Source organism: Schistosoma mansoni, chromosome 6 (assembly GCF_000237925.1).
Source record: "Schistosoma mansoni strain Puerto Rico chromosome 6, complete genome".
Taxonomy (NCBI): domain Eukaryota; kingdom Metazoa; phylum Platyhelminthes; class Trematoda; order Strigeidida; family Schistosomatidae; genus Schistosoma; species Schistosoma mansoni.
In genome coordinates this window covers 5,885,523-5,907,016 of record NC_031500.1, presented here as the reverse complement: position 1 = coordinate 5,907,016, position 21,494 = coordinate 5,885,523, and the positions used below count along the sequence as shown (strand labels likewise).

General features: G+C 33.2%; 2 protein-coding genes across 2 annotated transcripts in view; both read left to right on the top strand.

Annotated features, from left to right (window-relative positions):
• Smp_138950 (hypothetical protein) overlaps positions 1-7,777 on the top strand; it is a gene marked incomplete at both ends in the record, with an annotated part of 48,500 nt that extends 40,723 nt beyond the window's left edge. The window contains 4 exons of the mRNA XM_018798072.1: positions 933-1,224; positions 3,974-4,209; positions 6,343-6,488; positions 7,677-7,777. Of these exons, the coding sequence (XP_018653050.1) occupies positions 933-1,224; positions 3,974-4,209; positions 6,343-6,488; positions 7,677-7,777 (775 nt within the window). The remainder of the gene's footprint in view (positions 1-932; positions 1,225-3,973; positions 4,210-6,342; positions 6,489-7,676) is intronic.
• Positions 7,778-8,486: 709 nt separating this feature from the next.
• On the top strand, positions 8,487-21,403 carry Smp_138940 (putative ubiquitin-protein ligase BRE1; the record flags this gene model as incomplete). The annotated part of the gene is made up of 6 exons (XM_018798071.1): positions 8,487-8,807; positions 10,585-10,775; positions 12,478-12,809; positions 14,451-15,165; positions 15,238-15,403; positions 21,194-21,403. 6 exons carry the CDS (start codon positions 8,487-8,489, stop codon positions 21,401-21,403), a joined length of 1,935 nt encoding a protein of 644 aa, XP_018653049.1.
• Between the last annotated feature and the right edge of the window lie 91 nt (positions 21,404-21,494).

Below are 21,494 nucleotides of genomic sequence, written 5' to 3'. Positions count from 1 at the left end.
GGGTACGATAAGGATTATAAGCAAGCATTATATAACTGTTTATTTTCACACTAAAAATACCCTAAAGTCAGCATGAGCAAAGCCAAGAATATGATGAGTGATTTGACAATTTAAACTAGTGCCCTTCTTTTGTAATACATAGGTGTGTATGTACATTTAAATTGAAGTAGCCAATTATGTCTGATAAGTATACAGTTTTTAACCATATATTACAAACATCTTGTTCGGGCTTTTAATATGTAATATAAATTTATCGATATGACTTATTCCAACGATCAATGACTTAATGAACTGATGTATTGTATAATATTGGCCTTCTGTAATCCTTCTCCAACCTACTCTTATGGATTACTCGATTGATTTCTTATTAGTATTCAGATTCACAAGTCTACTAACTGTAATTTATTTACTTTTGTACATTGACTGGTCATTGAATAGTAGCCAGTCCCATATTTGTTAAGTCATTTGTACTAATCGAACTCTGTCGATAGATTTACGATTTATGTAATAAATTAACCTATAGAGCTTTCTGTCGGTTTCATTCACTAACCCATCATCAAAACATAGTCCAGGCAGTAATATCCTGGTAGATAGCTACCAGTCAGTTATCAACCATTGTGAAAACATCATTTATACACGAGAGATTAGTTGTTGGAAAAGCCTGATGGTATAACCTGATAAACACGAGGGTTAATCTTATGAAGATCATCAGTTTCTTCAAAATTACGTATAAGCCTGGTTGACGATAATTAATTGAATCACAAAACGTAATTTTGGATCTATCTACTGATTGACACCAACCAATTACCATTTAATTTTTTATCGGTGTACATGTGGTTGTCCTATTGTTGAGTTTTGTGTTTGTGTAAACCTTGTGCCCAATTATATGAATTAGTAATAAATTGACTGTTTTTTTATTGGTAAAACTCAAGAGTTCCTGCACCTCGTCATATTGGCACTGCAACTATCCCACTATATCATTTATTGTATCCAAGACCACAAGTCACATCACATTCAAACACTAATTCTATCAATTGCCTAGAGGGTGATCCATCTGGGATACGTTGGTGGAATAATCAACAACAATGGATGGGAACAGATAGAATAAATTCAAGTGGATTGGCAGTATATCCTTTATATCGTGCAAATACAGCAAATTTTTATGATAGTTGGATTGCTGTACATATTGAAATGACCGGATCAAAAACTGAGAATTGTTTATGGGTATGTAACATTACGGTTAAGTATAGAATGAGTCATAGTACTTTTATTATCTATAGCTATTTTTTTCATTTAATATTCAGGATATTAATAAGATAAGAATATGACCATTAGATTATTGTAATGTTCTAATAATCTGCTGATTTGAATGGTCCTATTTTACAGATAATTATAGTGTACGACATTCAAATCAATGACCAGACGATGCTTAACTAATCCGTAGAAAATGATGAGATCCCAGTGAATTCGTATGGTGATAGCGGTGGAATTCAGGACTTGCGCTTCATCCGATTCAGGACTTTTGGGCTGGATGTACCTGCATTTCAGCATTGATATTGATACAGTTACTGGAGCCCAGTACCTGTCACTTCAAACGCCAACATGGTTTTCATTCAGATACTGACTCCATGTTATATCTAGAACTTAGATTCTTGCATACTGCGTACAACTTGAGCACTCGAACGCTAGAACCCTCCAAGTCTGAAGTTAGAAGACATAAGATGAGTGGGAAGGAATTTTATTCCAAAAAAGTGCCAAATATGGTACAGAAACACTCGCGTATTTATAGTTTTTAGTAAAAACGAAATCATCATTGCAGTGATCCAATCCGTATGCAGTGGTTCTTAGCACTTGTCCAATCGATAATCTACACGTCGAGACTCTGGAATGTTCTCCTGAACGACAATTTGATGCAATGTCTTTGGCTCTTTCAGAGCTTCCTCGAGTTCACTGGAAGCCGTCTTTACACTCCAGATGGCCACTGACTTGTTGGACGAGTATGAGGGTATTTCTGAAGGGTTTCTACTTCTCTGTTGTTGATATTAGGGACTCCAGTTGATCATTCTTTATTGACTAACGTGCATCACACTCAATTCAGTCAAAAAATACAATTAAAATATGAATTGAACAAGAGTAAAATTACAACATGTACTAAAAATCAACAAGCAGTTTAGAGCTACTTCAAGTAATAATATCAATATTAATTTAACTTTTCGTCTTCAAAATAAGTGGATCATTCAGGGTGAACAGTTTTTCCGGGAGTTTCACCCACTGTAAAAATATTGTTTAATTTATAAGATTTACCTTTATAAGTAAAAGCTCTGGATTTAGCTTATAGATGGATTAAATTAGTGATTCGTCTTAAAAAATTAATTATACTCTTGAAATGCAAGTTTTAAAATGATTGAATTCGTCTCAAACTACTTAAACGTTTGAAGTAGTATACAGTGGCCCGAAACATGAATGGTATGCTAAATCCGTACTTAGCCACTGTTGTATTATTTGGAGTAGTTTTAATCAGTGTGTGTAATGTAATTTTCTAAGCAACAACATCGCTCCAACTAGAAATTGATATGGCAAGTCAACCAGAAGTTTACAAATGCGAAGTTCAATCGACGACAATTAACAGTGACTTGTAGGATAGGTGCATTTCATTGGCTGGGAAATGAATTAATTTTCGTAGGGGTAGAGTTGTATACATACAAATGAGTATTTGCGAAGTTTATTTAGTGTCCCAATATACCTTCTCACTCACCCTTGTGATCTCCTTCAAGTAGTCAGTTGGGGATTTAGCTCGTAGCACGTCGTGTATCGGTATCAGATTTCGGACACCGCCCGTCATAACAGAAACTATGCACCTCTGGACACAGTTTATCATCAACTGATACTGTATTTTTCTTTGACTCTCTACCAAGCCACTCTTATGCTATTCACAGTAACTGAGCATTATTGTAATCTAGTTCTTAATATTATAGGTTTGTGTGTTTATGAATTGACTGAAGTTTGGAATATTCCTCGTAATAGTCTGACTCATTTGATTAAATGCTTTGTACTTACCTCGATAAGTAAATGTCTTGAGTTTGATCTTCAACGATCGTTGGTTTGCGTTTTCGTTTTATGCTCCCAAGTTTCTATCGTTCTGCAGTTGAAGTCATTCAGAGTAAAATTGTCTTTGAATTGAAAAAGTCTCCACGAACTATTCAAATCACTTACTTACTTACTTACGCCAATGAAGCATAGGCTGCCGACCAGCATTCTCCAACCCACTCTGTCCTGGGTTTTCCTTTCTAATTCTAGCCAACTTTTGTTCATTCTTCTCATGTCTGTCTCCATTTCTCGGCGTAATGTGTCCTTTGGCCTTCAGGATTTCATGTGAGGGTTTATTTTGTGACGCAGTTGGATTCCTTCCTCAATGTGTGTCCTATCCACTTCCAGCGCTTCTTCCTCCACTGAAATCTCACTTGTTCTCTCGCACAGTAGGTTGTTGCTGGTAGTTTCTGGCCAACAGATCCGAAGTATTTTGCGTAAACAACTGTTAATAAACACCTGTAGTTCTCCAAGTTTCCGCCCAATACAGCAGAACTGTCTTGACATTTGTATTGAAAATTCTGATTTCGGTGTTGGTTGATAATTGTTTTGAGTTACAGATGTCTTTCAGTCGTAAATATGCTGCCCATGCTTTGCCGATCCGCATCTTCACATGTTCATCAGATCCATCGCGTTCATCGATGATGCTGCCCAGATATGATTCAAATTAACCATATATATCTATTTTTTGTTCTATTAACTGATTACTTGTATTTTAACGAAAAACATGCATAAGAGTTTCTCAAACTTTGGAATTTTCCCGCTGATTATCGCTTCTTTTTAAAACAAATAATAGTTTGTTTTTTTTTAAATAATTCGATATTTACTGTCTTATTATATCTATTTGATTTGTGCTTGTATTTTTTTTTCATCTGCCATCTTTAAGTCGAAAAGATATCATACTTGTAAAATGAATAAATTAATTTTACCTGAAATCGATGGACATTTGGGATGGAATTTAAAACATTACAAAGTACCTTCTTTGGTCAATAACCCATTATATAACAGTAATAATAATTGTCATTTAACTACCGAATTCTATGATGATAATTATAAAAAAAATGAAACATTTCCTGCTGAAATTATCGTTGAAAAAGCATATCATTTACGTTTATCTCATCAGTAAGTTAAGCAAAAGATTTCATTTCAATTATTGATTGTATGTGAATCAAGAAATTTTCTGAGTTTATTTTCTAAATATTTATTTATATGAAGAATTATATCAAATATGGTTTGAAATGATATTGTCTAGATTTTACTGAGACGATGATGCTGTGGGGTATGTTTTTTTTGTTCGTACAAGTTGACAATCATGAATAACTGATTTGCCTTAGTTTAGGGCTACCTTTTGATGCATGTACATTCATTCACCGTTACATGAAACTTAAATTAAGACTTTCAAATCGCACAGTGTGGATATGATGGTCAGTGTGTAGTGTATAATAATCCTCTTTTATTATCATAGGTGTTTAATGCCTCCTCAAGCTTAATCTTGATTGAATCTGCAGGTTACAGTTTGCCACTAAAACTTCATAAAATATTCAAACGGTGATTATTCACTAGTATAAACACAAGAATATTGATTTTCTAAATTGGTTCAGTTATGATAAAGGAATTTTATTTTAAGAACACAGGAGTTCCCATATCAGAATAATCAGTTTATGAATAGAATTACCGTCAACGTGTAAACTTCCAGGTTTTCAGTGGTAGTCTATCTAAGATCAGTTCGCGAATTACACTATGAAGATAATTGCTTTTAATCATTAACAAAAGTATAAGATGGTATTACTAAAGGGTTTTCATATCAACTCGACTTATATCGCAATATAAGTTAAATTGATCAATAAATGATAAAAATCAGTTATTCAAGTTTCATTTCGACCGCTACATCGTTTTGAATTCATATTTCTAATCTGAGTTACACGTTTAATTTTTGCCCATTTGAATTCACAATTATTGATCGTTGGTTGAGTGGAATTAACGGGACCATTGAGAATAATAACTACTGAATATCTTAAATAAACCTGTACTACTTCAGAGTAGCCGATGTACTCAACTAGATAAAAACAATTCTTGTGCAAATTTAATTACATTTTCTGATTTACTGTCAAAACTTTGTTTTTGCTACTAATAGTGCTACTCTGATGACAGTGTTTTCGGGCAATAGAATCATCGAACAAGACCTGTAAAGTTAATATCATATTTTTAGATTGAACACTATGTACCTTTTTATGAAGTCATTTACTGGTAGTTTGATTTACACTTGTGCATAGAGATTTCCACGTTAGAATCGAAGAGTTAATAGTGTACTGTGATCAGAAACGGGTAAAATGACCCTGTATCATTTTCAGTGACGCAGTTGCGTTCACCCTGTATTTTCCCCGAAAACTTGAAGGTCTAAATCACTACACAGATTTACTTCTTCGATCTCATTTAATTCCTCTGAAATTTATTTCATATATTATACTACCCATTGCGTTTAATTTAATTTAATTCTCCGCCCTATCACCATTTAGATTACATTTCCTGATGTGCTGATGCTAAGCGTAAAACTTTACAGAGACAAATATTCGTTTCAAATCTTACGTTGTCTTTCATTGACTAACTGATTCACTGTCTACGTGATACTTTATATACACCAACTAATATCAGTGAAAGAGACAAGTAATATTAACTATCTTTTTCTCCTTCCTTTGAAGTCTTCTATTCAATATTATAGATCTACAACCTTTGGAGTTCATGATAATCATAGAACCATTCAGTTGCTTGGTCAGAATTCTTTAATTAAACTTCTATATTTTACAGCATTCTTTCAACAAATGTCATTCAGTAATTGTTCGCTCTACTCTTGAGTTAGTCAACTTGATAGATCATATCTCTAGTACAATAATATTGTAACACGTTTTAGAATATTTGGCAAATGGTCAATACTAAAATCCAGGGCATGCATTTTGTCCTGCTTGGAACTCAAAAACTAAATATGTCTATATCTTAGTGTTAATATTCATACTAAGATTCGGACCTATTACTTTTCACTTCAAATATTAACGTATTATTCATTGCGCCTAATGAATCTAGGTAGTCACTAACCCATTCAGAAAGCATATAAAGAAATAGAAGCTAACTAGTTGCAGTCCGAAATGTCGACAAAAGACAATTAAACATTTTTTTACTAACAATACTATTGTAACCATTTTTAAAAGATGATATAATCCTTGTTAAAAGTTTACTCTTTTTATTATTTTCTATTTTCAGTAATAAATTTGATAATTCCACTGAATCAAGTGAAAACAGTGAACCATACTTTAAAACAAATGATGATGATGATGATGATGATGATAATAATAATAATAAGGAAACAGCTGATTATTCTGTATTTGTTACATTTCCTGTGAATGGTGGTAATCACTATTGTTTTAATAATAAACATTCTATTACTGGTAATACTAATCAAAATGAAAAATTATGGAAACAAATTACTAAATTATCCAATATTAATTCAAATCGTATAGCTTTAACACCTAAAGTTAAAAATCTTGAATATGCACACTGGAATTATTGCCGTTTTGTTCGTATACCATTAGAACTGATACAACCTTCATGTAATCAGGTAACAGAAACAAAAATTCAATAGTATAAATCTACAACCTTTAGAGTTCATGATAATCACAAAACCATTCAGTTACTTGGTCAGATAGGCATTTATTCTGTTAATTTTCACAAGGCCATTAATATGAATAGGATATTTGAGGTTCAATATGAGTAAAATGCTAAATGTAATAATTAGATGTAAAATTATGATGTAAATAATCTCAGCTATTGAAATTTAAACAATTTTAGTGATTCCGCTAGCAAACTGGACCGAGTGTTTCCAAGGTAATAACAGCTGGAGAGTCCAAAAACATCTCTCGTCAACGACCCTAGAAGCCCAGAAAACGTTAAGATATATTTTTTTCCTAATCAGCATTGAGTAAAAGCCTCTTAAAAATATTTCGAATAATGAAGGATCATGTGTCATGTTTTTGATTAGATAGTTATCTATATCGTTGCTGTATTTAGTATGCTTACAAAAGGTTCTAGTAGACCAGGGTCACATGAAACCCCATGAATACACTTGATTTTCTGCACATACCTAACCCAGAAGCAACGTTCTTACATTTTGCACCTTTTTATGTATTGTTTGAGCTAAAGCGTAGTAGTGTAGGGTTATACGAAACAGCTAGGAAATTAGTAGTCGGCGTTCCAGTAGCAGACTTAATAACAACTGAAGTCAATATTATGGAAAATCTTAAATAATTTTGATTATTTCTGTGAAGAATTACGGACCTGTTTATCAGAAAGAACGTTAAAATTATTTAAATTTCGACCAATGAGATTACTTACAACATACTTTTACATTTAACGTCTTATATATACTTGATGCTCAATTTCTGCCAAACTGTTCGTTCATCTTTTGACGAATAGTCATATTAATTATTTTACGACTTAATACAGTATGAAAATAAATTGGCTGATGTGAATAAGTTATCTATATCACATTTGGTCTAACCATATTATTCACTATTAGCTCTTTGTCTTCAACATTTCAGTCGATACACTGTCACTTGGCTTAATAATGTTGCGAGCAAAACGTTACATAGAGGATATTATTCCTTCGGGAATTCTGATATGTTCCAAAAATACTGTTTGAAATCAATTAATAAAAAAACATTCTGAAATCTGCATAAGCATTCCCACACTTCTATAAAAATGCATGCCATATTCTTTGACTATCACAGTGGAGTTTTAGCAATGGAACTTTTAACAGGAATATTTTTAATTTCATAGAACAATAAACATTAGAACACCTTAGGTTCGGATAGATCCCTTTTGATATGGTACTTTTCAACCATGGATTGGAGAATTATTTCAAAGAGTCATGGAGCGTTGGACAATTGTTTCATGATTGTTTAAGATTCTTCAGTAATGTGCACACGCGACCGCCTGGGTGCTGGAACTCGAAATCTCGCTTTTATTTTACGCCTTCTCTCTGACTTGCCTGGGATTGGTTAAGTGCTCTGGCTCGAGACTGGTAGGTCCTCGTTTGGAGTCTTGCGAGGCGGGATCGTGGAGGCGCACTGCTGAGGAGTCCCACAATAGAACGAAACGGCCGTCCAGTGCTTCCAGGTTCTCCATGGTGGTCTAGCTTCAATTGACTCATAATTTCAACTTTATATAAAAAATTATGGGTTTCTCAATATTTTCAACTCAATCTTTTTTCTAACTTAAAAATTTTCACTATAATTAAAATACATCAATTAAAACTGAACTTGATACAATCACCATTTCTTACCACATTTTATGTGAATTTTTTTCTCTTATACACGAATATATAGGGATTAATGTTTCATGTATGGGCTATGAAACATGATGATGATGACTATGATTTGAATAATGATAGTAGCTATACACCAAAATTAATCGGTATTGCTACAGTCGACTTAACTACCTTGTCACATTTATTCAGTGATCCAATTCATTCAACTAATAATGAATTTAATCAAATTTATGGTTGGTATCATGTATTAAATAATGATACAGGGTGTCCATCTGGTCAAATTTTAATTGGAGTTAAACCATTAATCAATATTGGACAACAACACCTAACTAATTATTATTCTTCATCACTGAACAATAATGAATTTACCACAAATAATAATTTTAGTAGTTTATCACACAATGTATACACTGATCAGGTTAGTTTATTTGAGCCATTATGAATAAAATTTTTGTTATTTTTCTACGAAAATAAATAAATAATTTTTTGAGTTTAGATCGATATCATGAATGGATCAATGTTAGACCACCATTGAAAACCTAGAAGCACTGAACGGCCGTTTCGTCCTAGTACGGGACTGTTCAGCAATGCGCATCCACGATCTATCACGCAGGACTTTTTGGTCTCGAACACTGCTGGGGAGTCCCATACTAGCATGAGACGGCCGTCCAGTGCTTTCATATTTTCAATAGTGGTTTAAGATTGACCCATCTATGATATCAATCTAAACTCAACAATCTCCATAACGATATGCTGATAATATGTTTTTTGTTTGAATTTTGATTAAATCAGTCTGAAGTTGAAAACAGAGTATTCGTTGCAAACTGACATCATTTTAGAGAACTATTAGGAAATCACTTTTTAATAAACAACAATTAGTCAGTCATAAACAACTTAGAATCTGGAATTTGTGCACATCCGTCTAAGATGAATATCAAAATGTTGGTAGTTGTTGTTGTAGTAATGATGTCACTGATAGTAATAAAAATCATTAAGCATGGAGAATGTGATCCGAGAAGAATAAAAGAATTTTCCAAATTAAAAGTATAAAATGGTTTCGAAACTATGAATCTAGTAGAAGATAAATAACCAGTGTATTTCAGTCATTGAGTTCAATTTTGAACAGTTTTATCCAATTTCTTTAATTATTGATCATGATAATCGTGTAAACCTTCCAGACCAGTTCGAACTAGGAAAACATGGTCGTTGGAAACTGCTTCCTAGTATCTTATGGTTCATTTGATAATACCAGTCCTCTATGAAAACTATCGACTAAAACTGTATTATTTATTTTCATTCTTGTTAAGTTTAAAACGAATAGCATCAGTGAATACGGGTATACTATTTTGACTCGTAAATTTAAAAGTATACATCACTGACTGGTTTGTATCAACAATAGAAAACGTAGAAATTACATTATATATCTTTGGCAGCTCTTGGTCCCTGATCGAAAATGGTTTTTGATTGGAAGTATTCTCACAATTTTGTTAGCGGGAATATGAAGACTGTTTATATAATTATAAACATAATTATTGGGACCTCTCTGAAAAGCATGACGAAGCCTTCGGAGGCTATAAAGTAACTGAAAAGATCCCGTCCAATCGGAACCTGAAAGAACCCTCTAAAATAATCATATAAACCTCTTACTTGTGGATTGGCTGGATTAAAACGATCTTATAACCAATACACTAATAACTATAAATACCCATATTTTTCTGCACATTTTCGACTCTTACCCAATAATCGCTTCCCCTGCTTCTTCCGCCTTTTGGTTTGCGACTGTGTTGTTCTACACGTCCGAGTACTGCTAGGCGTATACCACATTCTTCCCTAATCAAGTAGAGGACATAACCATTACAATTGTTGTTCATATGTTTTTGCACATCAGCTGTTATTTATGACCCAGTAGTCTTTATGGTTGACTGTCTGGAATTTAAATAATTAATTATTGGTTAGAGGTTAAGTCTAACTGAAAGGCATCAATCTATTGGAGTATTATTATATTATTCATCTATAAATTTATAGATAGGATGAATTCCTTCTTAGGAACTAACTATTAGCTAAAATCACTCTAGAACTTAGTAGTTCTTCCTATGGACATATATATTTGAACTAGTTATTCGTGAAATGCATAATTTAATGACAATCGATTTTTCTTCTCTTCATTTCTTTTGGTCCAGATTAAACCATTTGGGAATTATTCAATTTTCCAATATGGTTTAAACTCGACATTATCAAATTGTGATTTGGCAAAATCAACGCACTCATTAAATGATTGTAATACAGGCAAAGTATCTGATGATATACTTGTGAATAAAGAAGAATCTAATCATTCTGAATTAAATCGTTCTGTGTTATTCGAGAATTTAAGGTACTTACATATATATATATTCTTTTTGTTGAGTCTATTTCTTTATTTTTGACTAATGTGTGTCCACTTTACAAACCGATATCATTTAGCCAAATCTCTAACAGCCAAGAGTATAGAACACAGTTTTCTCGCCTTTACTTGAGACAGATTCTTCAGCGATGCTTACATCTGTAAACAAAAGCTAGATTGGATCCAGGATCATAAGTTCTTTTGGCTACGACAATACCGCAGAAGTAATAAGTTAGAATAACATCCACGCAACAGAACCTGGAGGTTATAGGTTCAGTTATGATTGCAGATTTATCACGAGGACCAAACAAAAATAAAACGACTGTACAGACTTACTGAGGCCCATCGGTTTTCCATTTGATATCAGTTCGGGATGAAACATTTCCTCTAATTGAACTAATCACATTGTTAGCAGGATAATGTTCTGAATGTTTCGCACACTAGTAAGACTCACATTGGGATACTATGACTGGTTTATTTGCAACCTATCAGAGTTATTGCACTGAACATGAAGTTGCCAGAAGATTTTTATGTAAATTCTGTGTAAACTCTAACATTTTAACTGCTGTATCTTTGTTGTTCAGGCCATTCGAATATACTTTAGTTTTCTCTCAATTCTTACTGTGATTTGGAAGGAGTCGATTGAATTATTATAGGTAAAGAATTTTGAACAGCAGTAAAATCCAACATTCCACAAACCACCTGCTTAAATTATTAACTAGCTAAATCTACATGTTATTTTCGCTCAAGTACTTTTTCTATTCCATTACTATGTTATTTTACGTTTCATAAATTTACTGAATTCTCGCTTTCCATGAATCTTCAATCGAAACAAAAGATAACACAAATGTTCACAAGTCTTTTCGATGGTTTTATCTGAAAACATCATCTATGTTTATACTACAAAAAAGATATTCACGACCACAGTGTATCATAATTCTTATAAATCTCTATAGGTAGTACAAAATTTAGACACCTTTTTTAAAGAAACCGATTAACCGACTTCATATTCAACATCTGGTTCTTTTTGACTCTTTAAAAAGCCTAATAATAAATAGTGAAAAAGTATGAATTAGGAATCTATTTTTAAAAATTCATGAAACTTAAACTTACCTGGCTTATTGATTTTCCAACCATGAATTTCTTAAATTCGAATCCATTACCCTAAATTTAGTTTAGGCAGCTAAGTTGTATCACTCACCAGCTATCATTTGTAGAATGTGGAGACTGGAGAAATATAAAAATGAAGATATTTCTAGTGACACTTTGTATAGCGATATAGCTTACTGGGATTGGACAACTGAGCTTCCACTCATTATTGGGTTTTAAAGTTCTATATAATCCCATTTGACCTACTTGAAATCGAAACCCACCTAATTAGTATCGCTAACTATCACACATTCAAATACCATAAAACTGGTGTATCACATGCTAATTGGTTAGAGGTAATCGAAATGAAACTCTAAACTTAGGTTACGTACTAACTGGCACTAGTCAAGAAGTCATGTCTACAATTTTCAGGAAACTGGTACTTCCTTTGAGATTCGGAACCGGATCACTAAACTTCAGAGTATAGTATAAAATTGATTAAACAATTCTATTTAAATTTCTTTTGAGTTGTTTTGATCATTCACAAATCCTCCCTATTTCCCTTTCCCTTATTTCAATCTGTGTGGTTTATATTTGAATTTAGAACACGTTTAAACGAACTAGATGAAATAAATACTAAATTGAAGAATCGTTTAAATTTATCAACATCCAATGAAAAATTTTTTAGTCATGCTGATAATAACACTACTGATATTGATAAGAACTATAATGATGATACAAATATGAAAAATGAATCATTTTTTAATCAATCATCTCAAAATAAATTACAATCCTTAAATGAAGAAATAGACTATTCGACTTTGGTGAATGATCTATCACTTTCTCAGCATCAACCACATTACAGTCAGCATTTGGCAGACTTACATGCTAATGATGAAAATATGTTGTATGTAAATAGTAAATTTCAATGTACAGGTAGGTACTTGTCATGAGATTTTATAGTTTATATGTTACTCTATTGTATATACATGGTTTTATTTGATCATTGGTTACTTTATAGTCTTCAATCTCTTTTTTGATTAATTATTTGCTAATTGACAAGAATAAATCATGATTACAGTCTTAACTTCTAGACCACTAAGCCAGCATCCAATGGTGTTAATGTTTAACTTCAACCAATCTACGATATTGCGCGACCATCTCCAATTGTCTCCAGTGAGTAACTGCCTCACACCCGACACGGAATTAGCTCCACTGGTCACGGCTTCTCATTAGAGCTCCGAGAATTACCTCTCGAAGCTAGTCACTATTGAGCACATGGTCGCGCAATATCATGGATTGGTTGAAGTTAAACATTAACACCTTTGGATGCTGGATCGGTGGTCTAGAGGTTAAGCGTTCGCGCGAGAGACCGAAGATTAGTTTTATTTGACTGTTTTGTAAATCAATAGTAGAATTCCCTTCCTGATGTACCATTATTCGTGTATTCTGTCAATTAACTATTAATTCTGTATTTTCAGATCAACTTGATTGAGTTTTGAGGCTTGTATCTCAAATATTTAAACTACAACTACTTTATATTTCAGGCTTTAAAACTCCTTTATCTAAGGCAACTTTGAGTTATCTGTCATATTTGATTTTTTTTTAATAAAAAGCCCATTATTAGATAAGTTTAATTCCTAATTACCATAATTGTATTTATTTATCGATACAACTGATGAATATTACCAAAATATAGCTGCATGACTTAATTTGTCCTACAGATATTCTACTAAAACTGTAAACGCGATACTGGTGACCCTAGAGTCTATATGAAAGTTATAGTCAGAACAGGGAAAAATTGACTTTAAATTTTATCTGTTTCTAAACATGCAAATAAAAATTAGAATAATACAATCATTAAAGGAATTACAATCATCCAGTGATACTCAAACACACCGACCAGTATTGAGTAGCTTATCGAAATCAATAAAAATTATGAGTCACGTAGCATAATAGGATAATAATGTCCTTCAATCGGCAGGTCACATACAACAGGGATAAACTACAGACACAATAGACTAGATCAACGTGGTGGGCGCTTCAGCAACGATTTGATTGGTTAGTTATGGACATGACTAACAAGAACAACACAAATATAATCTTTTAGTACTAGAGTTGTGGGGATTTTCGAATTTTTTGTTCGACATCATGAAATGACCATAGTTAAGCAATCATTGAAAAATAAAAAGATCTTGTCAGCTGTTTTGTCTTAATATGAGACTCCTCAGCAGTGGGGATACAAAAGCACAACACTGATTGAAGTGAAGACCATTAGGAATTCATTGACGTCGAGATTGAGGGAGTTACCCATCAGTGGTATCACAAGATAATTGCTCTAAATCGCGAATTAATTGAAACGAGACAAGTAAACCATTGGGCACTAACTCCGTAGCCTACTTATTAGGCGCTCGCCACCAGACTTGAAATCCGTTTGTTAGATTTCTCATAGGGGTTATGAGTTTACACTGCTGAAGGTCGTATACCAGGGCTTAACAGATGTCTCCTTCTTCTCTGTTTTCAATAGTTGTCCAATTCGTCTTGTAAACGACTTGTTTTATTCTCTTTTTATTTTAGTTCTACAGTCTCAGTTAAACCATGATAGTGATGATAATACTTATTTCACACATAAAATAAATGATGATTTCACAATAAATAAATTTATAAATCAATGCAATCACCATTTTACTATCGATGATTGTTCATTCACAAATTCTACCAACGAAAATATTGACTGTTTGATTTCGAACTCATTAAAACAATCTACTGAAAATGGAAGATTGAACACCATGGAAAAAGACAATGACAACAATAATATTGACGTTGAAAGTGCATTAACAAATGATGGTGATAATGATGATGATGCTCATAACAAGGAGAACATTGTTAACACAGACAAGGATGATGAACAGTCAGAGATTTCTGTAGTTTCACCTTTACTACATGATCAATCTTCAAATATTTCTGATGCTCATGATTATAATGACGATGAAGACATCATCAGTATAGGTACAGACATTCAACATATCACAAGTTGTAATGAAATTTCTAGAGAAGGCGGTGGTAGTTATGATACTGATTGTAATAATGATGAAAAGAAACTTGAAGAAGATAATGTCAAGCAACTCCATAATAATAACAATGATAGTAGAAGTAGTAATAAAATAGTGCACAATGAAAGTGAACAATATTCACCAATGAATAACAAACTATCACATACAGAAATTAATAATGTATTAACTGAATTACTGAATCAAAAAAGTTTATCTGAAACTTCCGCTTCCTCTGTATGGTTACCAGATGATGATGATGACAATGTTGATAATAGTAGTAATAATGGTATTTTATATGAAAATGATCCAAGTTCATTATATACACGATCAACTATTACACAATCACCTCCATCAATTGATAATCAATCAATTAGACAAGTTGAAGTTTCATTGACAAATAGTCAAAATATTCAAATGAATAAACCAATCATATCACATGAACATGAATTAACTCAGAACAGAATTATTCAAAATAAAGTGTATGAGTAAGATCTTTTTCATTATATATGTATATCTACATATATTAATGAGGGTTACTTTTGGGGGAGGGACAATTTGTTCCCTTATAAAAACTATTTGCCATTTTAAATTCACTTAGTATTACTTGTTTGAATCTTCCTATTGATGTTTTAGAACTGCAACTTGTCAGTCTCTTATTGGCATATGTGCATACTGTGCGTATTGCCTCGATTTAGCCTTGTTTCACAAGCATTGTAAGCAAAGATGGATAAAGACTAGCAGTGGAATCCAGGACGCGCGTTTCGTCCTATTTGGAATTCGTCAGCTGGATGTACCTGCATCTCAGAGTTGATGTTCACTCTGGGACTCTAACCCAGTATCTTTCGCTTCAAATGCCATCGCATTATCCACTCAGCTACTGAGTCCTGATAGTCATTTTGTTACTCATAATTTTTAATCTTGAATTAGTGATATTTTATCTGGCCAAAATTTCGTCACATTTTATGCATTTCATTTTCATCATGATCAAAGACACTTTCCATATTTGTGTTTGTTGGTGTTTGAATGGAGTATTATTTTTGTTACCCTACTTTTCTAGGTCATACGTCCATACTTGTTAGTTATCTGTCTAGTCAATATTCTTTGATCAGTTTATGAAAAACTTTAATTATTCTTGAAGTCGTGAAATGTGATAGAAAAATGTGTAACATCGATCAGTGCTAGTGTAGTGTGGTCTACTTATATCCGTAAAAGTAGTGTATGGTGATGGTCAGACATAGAATGTATTTTGGCAGAAGATCGATAAGGAAAGAACAGAAATGAAGCGCGATCGGTACGCAATGCATGAACAATAATAATCACAGAAGACGGACTGATATTTGCAGAAAAAACAGTCAAGATTGAAACAATTGTTGGTTATTTTGCAAATTAACTGTTGATTATATGGTTAACAGAATTTAGTGGGATAGTCTGTAATTTGTACCTAAATACATTCGATTGTCCCCACTCGTGTTCTGTTCACTACATTGGGAGTAATTTACTGAACTTTCAAAACGTATTAGTTTTGTGTTATAGTGTTCAGTCTCGTTCATCTGTAGTATATGCTTCTAACACTTGATCAACTCAACTAAACAGGAAAAGACTGAAAGATTTAATATGGATTTTTATCATTAGGTACTAAGGGAATATATTTGTCTTTACTGGTAGATCGAATGAAATTAGTGTGCAATCGGTAACCTTAACCAGACATGATTCAGTTACTTATGATAACTTATCTACAATTGTATTAAATTTCCCAACACAATAATTGGCTAATCTAGTTCGCTTGGTATATTATTATTAATTAATAATAATTAACAAATAATTCAATATAATATGGTTATATTTTATTCGTTATTATATTATGGACGAGTGAACTGTTTTATATTTTTCTATGACACTTACCCGTTTGTTACTTTCCCAATAATTTTATTACAGATAAATAATGCTGTGAATAAAGTATCGTTAGTTGTTTATCATTGTTTCCTTTCAATAGTATTATCATTTCGGCATCATGTACTCTCCATTCAACTATTATGGGGAATGTGAGTGCTAATAGTAATGTCACAAATATATTAATTTGATAAACTTTATAGAATTCTAAATTTCAACTCAATTCAAAGTGTTTTATGTTTTGAAACCGCTGATCAGTATCATATGACGAGTCGTCAACGAGAATCCTAATTCTAATATGATCTATTTCGCATCTATTACTCCCTTGACAACCTGTTGTCTCCAAACCGACCAATCGCACGCCCGACCAGTACTGACTGACCTTGAACTAACATGAAAAGCTGGCAGTGGCGTTGAATAGGGGGGACTGTAAGGTATCAGCTGGCAACAAATTAGGTATAAAGGGATTGTGCGACATCATGAGTTGATTGAATGTAGACATGAACACCTCTGGATATCGGTTTGATGGTCAAGATATTAGGCGTTCGTGCGCAAGATCGAAAGTTTGATTCCCGCAGGTGGTGACATGGATGCATACTAACCAGGTGTCCTACAGTGAGACGAAACGGCCGTCTAGTCCTTCCAAGCGTTTAGTAATGGTCTAGTTAAGTTCCGTTCGTGATTTCAACGAGATTAGAGATAGTAAATCGTACAATCACAAACGAACAGTTTGATTTCATCATGGTAAATTCTTATCACCTTTTTCATGTGTCTACCTTTGTTGGAATGTTATAAATGTATTTGATGAATGACACTATTGCATATTTTTTCCAAATTCTTTAGCATACAATATCTATTCTAAGTATATGACATTACAGTTTGTTCTCTAACTGATCATGTTTTTTGTCGGTTTAATTTTGACGCATCCGGCGCAAATGAGTCATGATAAGTTATTGAGCGCAGATAGAAACATTCATGTGTGTTGTACACTATATATTTCTAACCTTGTATACTTGTCATAAAATACTTTGGAATATTACTGCCTTAATTTTGAAATCATTGCTGGCAGATCTAGACGATGTTACTGTCCAATGATCCACGCTGTATTACTTTACAACTGTGAAAAATATCTAACATATGGGCTGTACAAGCATTTTGTGATAAAGAATCTTAAACAGATTCATCCCTTATGATAATACCATTAAATAGTATTGAATCAATTAATGACATTTTAAGGCTTCTCATTAATTGAAGTGTTATGAACACTATGCATCTCCACCCACTCAACAGACTATAGTTCGTTGATTGCTGAAGGATTATACAGGAAAATAAAAATGAATCGATCATGGTAAATTTTTGCACATTTTGTCTGAATTCATTGTTTGTCTTTTGTGAGCTCTGTTGAAAAGTTCATAAGCATGTCTGATTACCATTTCAAGATGATCGTAATCTATAATATATAATTTACTTTATGCCTCGTCAGATCAAATGAAGAGAAAATGGATAGAAACAGAGATAATGAAGAAGAACAAAGAGATAAAGCAAAAATACTTCGACTAGACAATGACGACGATGATGATAATAGTGCTGGATACTCTGACAAATTAAAGTTATTGAACAAAGATGATGATTTAGCTGAAACTAGTCGGTGGGATACAGAACAACCATTATCAGTGAATTCAAAGTTAACACCAATGTTTATTCCTAATTTCTTTCCTTCTACATCTCGTATAGAGGAATTATTTACTAGCAGAACAAATGATTGTCAAGAGGATAGTAATTCAATGGATTCTAATACAAATTTAAGTAATAATAATAAAGTGTGTTAAACTTATGATACAATAAAATTGTAATCGTGTTTATATTATTGTTGTTTAGTTTCTGGAACAAGATGGTTTAATTCTAAAGTTTTTATTGTTGTTGGATAACATCATCAGTCTGATTTTTATTTAAACACATAAATATTGGTACAAGGAGGCACCAGATACATATACGTCACACAAATCAAATGAGATTTGTGTAAGGGCTGTCATACTGCCCGGGTGTCCAAACTGAAGCAGGTGGTTTTCTTAGGGAGCCACACCCGGAGCCTTCGATTTAAAGGTCTGATCCACAAGGCAGTGGAGCATCATAAGGAGATGCAGTCCCATGGTAGCCGGTGACCAACGATTGATTCCTACACCATTTGTTCCCTAAGAATACTGGAATCAACCCATGTGCACCATTGGTTTGAGATGAGGGTTTTCTAACTCCCCTAGGTGGACTTTGCGTGTCCACCAGTTCGGTTAAAGCGCCGGACATTCGCTTTTCGTCCTCTCAATTTCGTAAACAACACCCCCGCCACGAGAAGGCAGTGAGTAGGACTTCTCTGGCAGAGGCTATAAACGCGTGGCCATATGAGAGCGTTTCGAGAGGGAGAGCGGACTCTCCCCACTCTCGACCGTACCAGGGCATTTGGGATCGAAGACTTTAACAATAATGAAAATTTGAAAATTAAATCATCTAGTTTGTGAAACTCCTTGACACCAAAACTAATACAAAATAATTGATATTCAGTGTGTTTAGTATCAAGCACTGCGTTATTAGTATGGTCTTTATTACAGACAGTTATAGATAATAACAGACCCTTTAAATGAAATTTCCGGTAAACTTTACACTCAAATATTTAGCACTCACCTACTAAATGAAGAGCAACATGACTTGAAGTCGTTAAACTCAACACACTTATTAAATATTAAAATCGTTCCAGCTAACCTCGACCTAAGCGCCTTGTACAAATATTCACACTATACTCCCTTACACTCAATAATAAAAATCAGTCAACTTAAACACTAGCAACGCTATTCAATATCGAGTATAACAATAGTTCGTTCAAAACCCTACATCTCACTTAACAGAAGGAAAGAGAATCTGTAACAGTCTAAGCATATTAAAATGTTAACTGAACGAACTATAAATAGACATACAACAAATAGAGAATTTGGCGAAATCATCTACATTAAGATGTGCATTCGTACTTAGAATAATGAAGTTAATAAAAAGATAGGAGAGATTTCGTCATCAAGTAATACGAGATTTCAAATATCATAAAGAATTAAGTAAAAATCAGATGGTTAAAAAAGCATAGAGGGATGAAAATAATTTATTAATTAACTATATATATGAATAAAGAGATGGATAGTGGCTGGCAGTAAAATTCAGAACGCGCGTTTCGTCCTACTTAGGATTCGTTAGCTGGATGTAATTAAATCCAAGAGTTGTTTAACTCCGAGACTCGAACCCAGTGCTTGTGATTTAAGGCAATATCGAGGCAATCCGCACAGGATGCATGTACGCCAAAAAGATACAGATCGGTTGCTATCCTGAACGTCAGTTGGTTTATAAATATAACTGAATATATAGCTTAAGTAAGTGATTTCGTCGAAAAGAAAATTCCCTTTATTATCTTTATTCAATGATACAATGGGTTACTTTAATTAATTGATATACGACATTCTAATTCACAATAATTGTTCAATATTTCATAAATTTTGATTTTACTTGTCAGTGAAAATCTGTAGTGTGGAATTTTCATTACCGTAACAAAATTTTATTTAGTGATTTATAGATGAGTTTTGTTTTAATTTAAAGACAGTCCATTACGAATCGATATCCACTGGTGGTAAACTAAAAAATCTATAGATAACACTACACAACCATAGAGATCCTACGTTCCAAATAACTTGGCAGTGTGTATCCATAAATCTTCAATACATAAAGGTTTCACATGAAATACTGGTTTATATTTTCTTATCTCCAGTCGATTTGTGAAACTGTAAGATCTTAAAGATGGATAGTGGCTAGCAGTGGAATCCGGGATGCGCATTTCGTCCTACTTGGGACTCGTCAGCTGGACGTGCCTGCATCTCAGAGCCGATGTTCACTCTGAGACTCGAACCCAGTACCTTTCGTATCAAACGCCATCGCGTTATCCACTCAGCTACTGAGTCCTGATAGCCACTTGCTTGTGCGATGGGGTGAAGTCTAAATTCACTTAGTATTACTTGTTTGAATCTTTCCATTGAGGTTTAGGACTGCAACTGGTCAGTCTCGTATTGGCTATACCGAGGAAATATGCACAGTATGCACATATGCCAATAAGAGACTGACCAGTTGCAGTCCTAAACATTAATCGGAAGATTCAAACAAGTAAGACTAAGTGAATGTAAGATCTTAGTATCAAAATAGAATTTTGGATATCGTCTAGTGGAAAAAGATAATCTGTGGAGTGTAAATCAGTAAATACTTGTCAAGATAATTCATGATAAAAAAAATTACCTGATGTACCAGAAGTTATTTTTCTAATTTTATTTTTTCAAACTTTTTTCCTCCTTATAGAATATAGATCCTTTAAGGAATCGTTTGAATAATCGTTTATCAGAAGCTGTTCTTTATACAATGAATACAACCATGACAGATAGTAACCCTCAAACAAACAATAATGCAAATTTAATTATAAATGATACATTATCCGCTTTCATTACAAATGGTTATAAGACAAGAAGTTTAAAGAAAGCAGAACGTGTTTTTAACATGACATTTAAATGAATATAATTTCATTACATCATCTATTTGACTGTTGTAATTTAATGATGAAAACAAGTTTTTATTACTATTCAAATTATTTCACCTAACAACT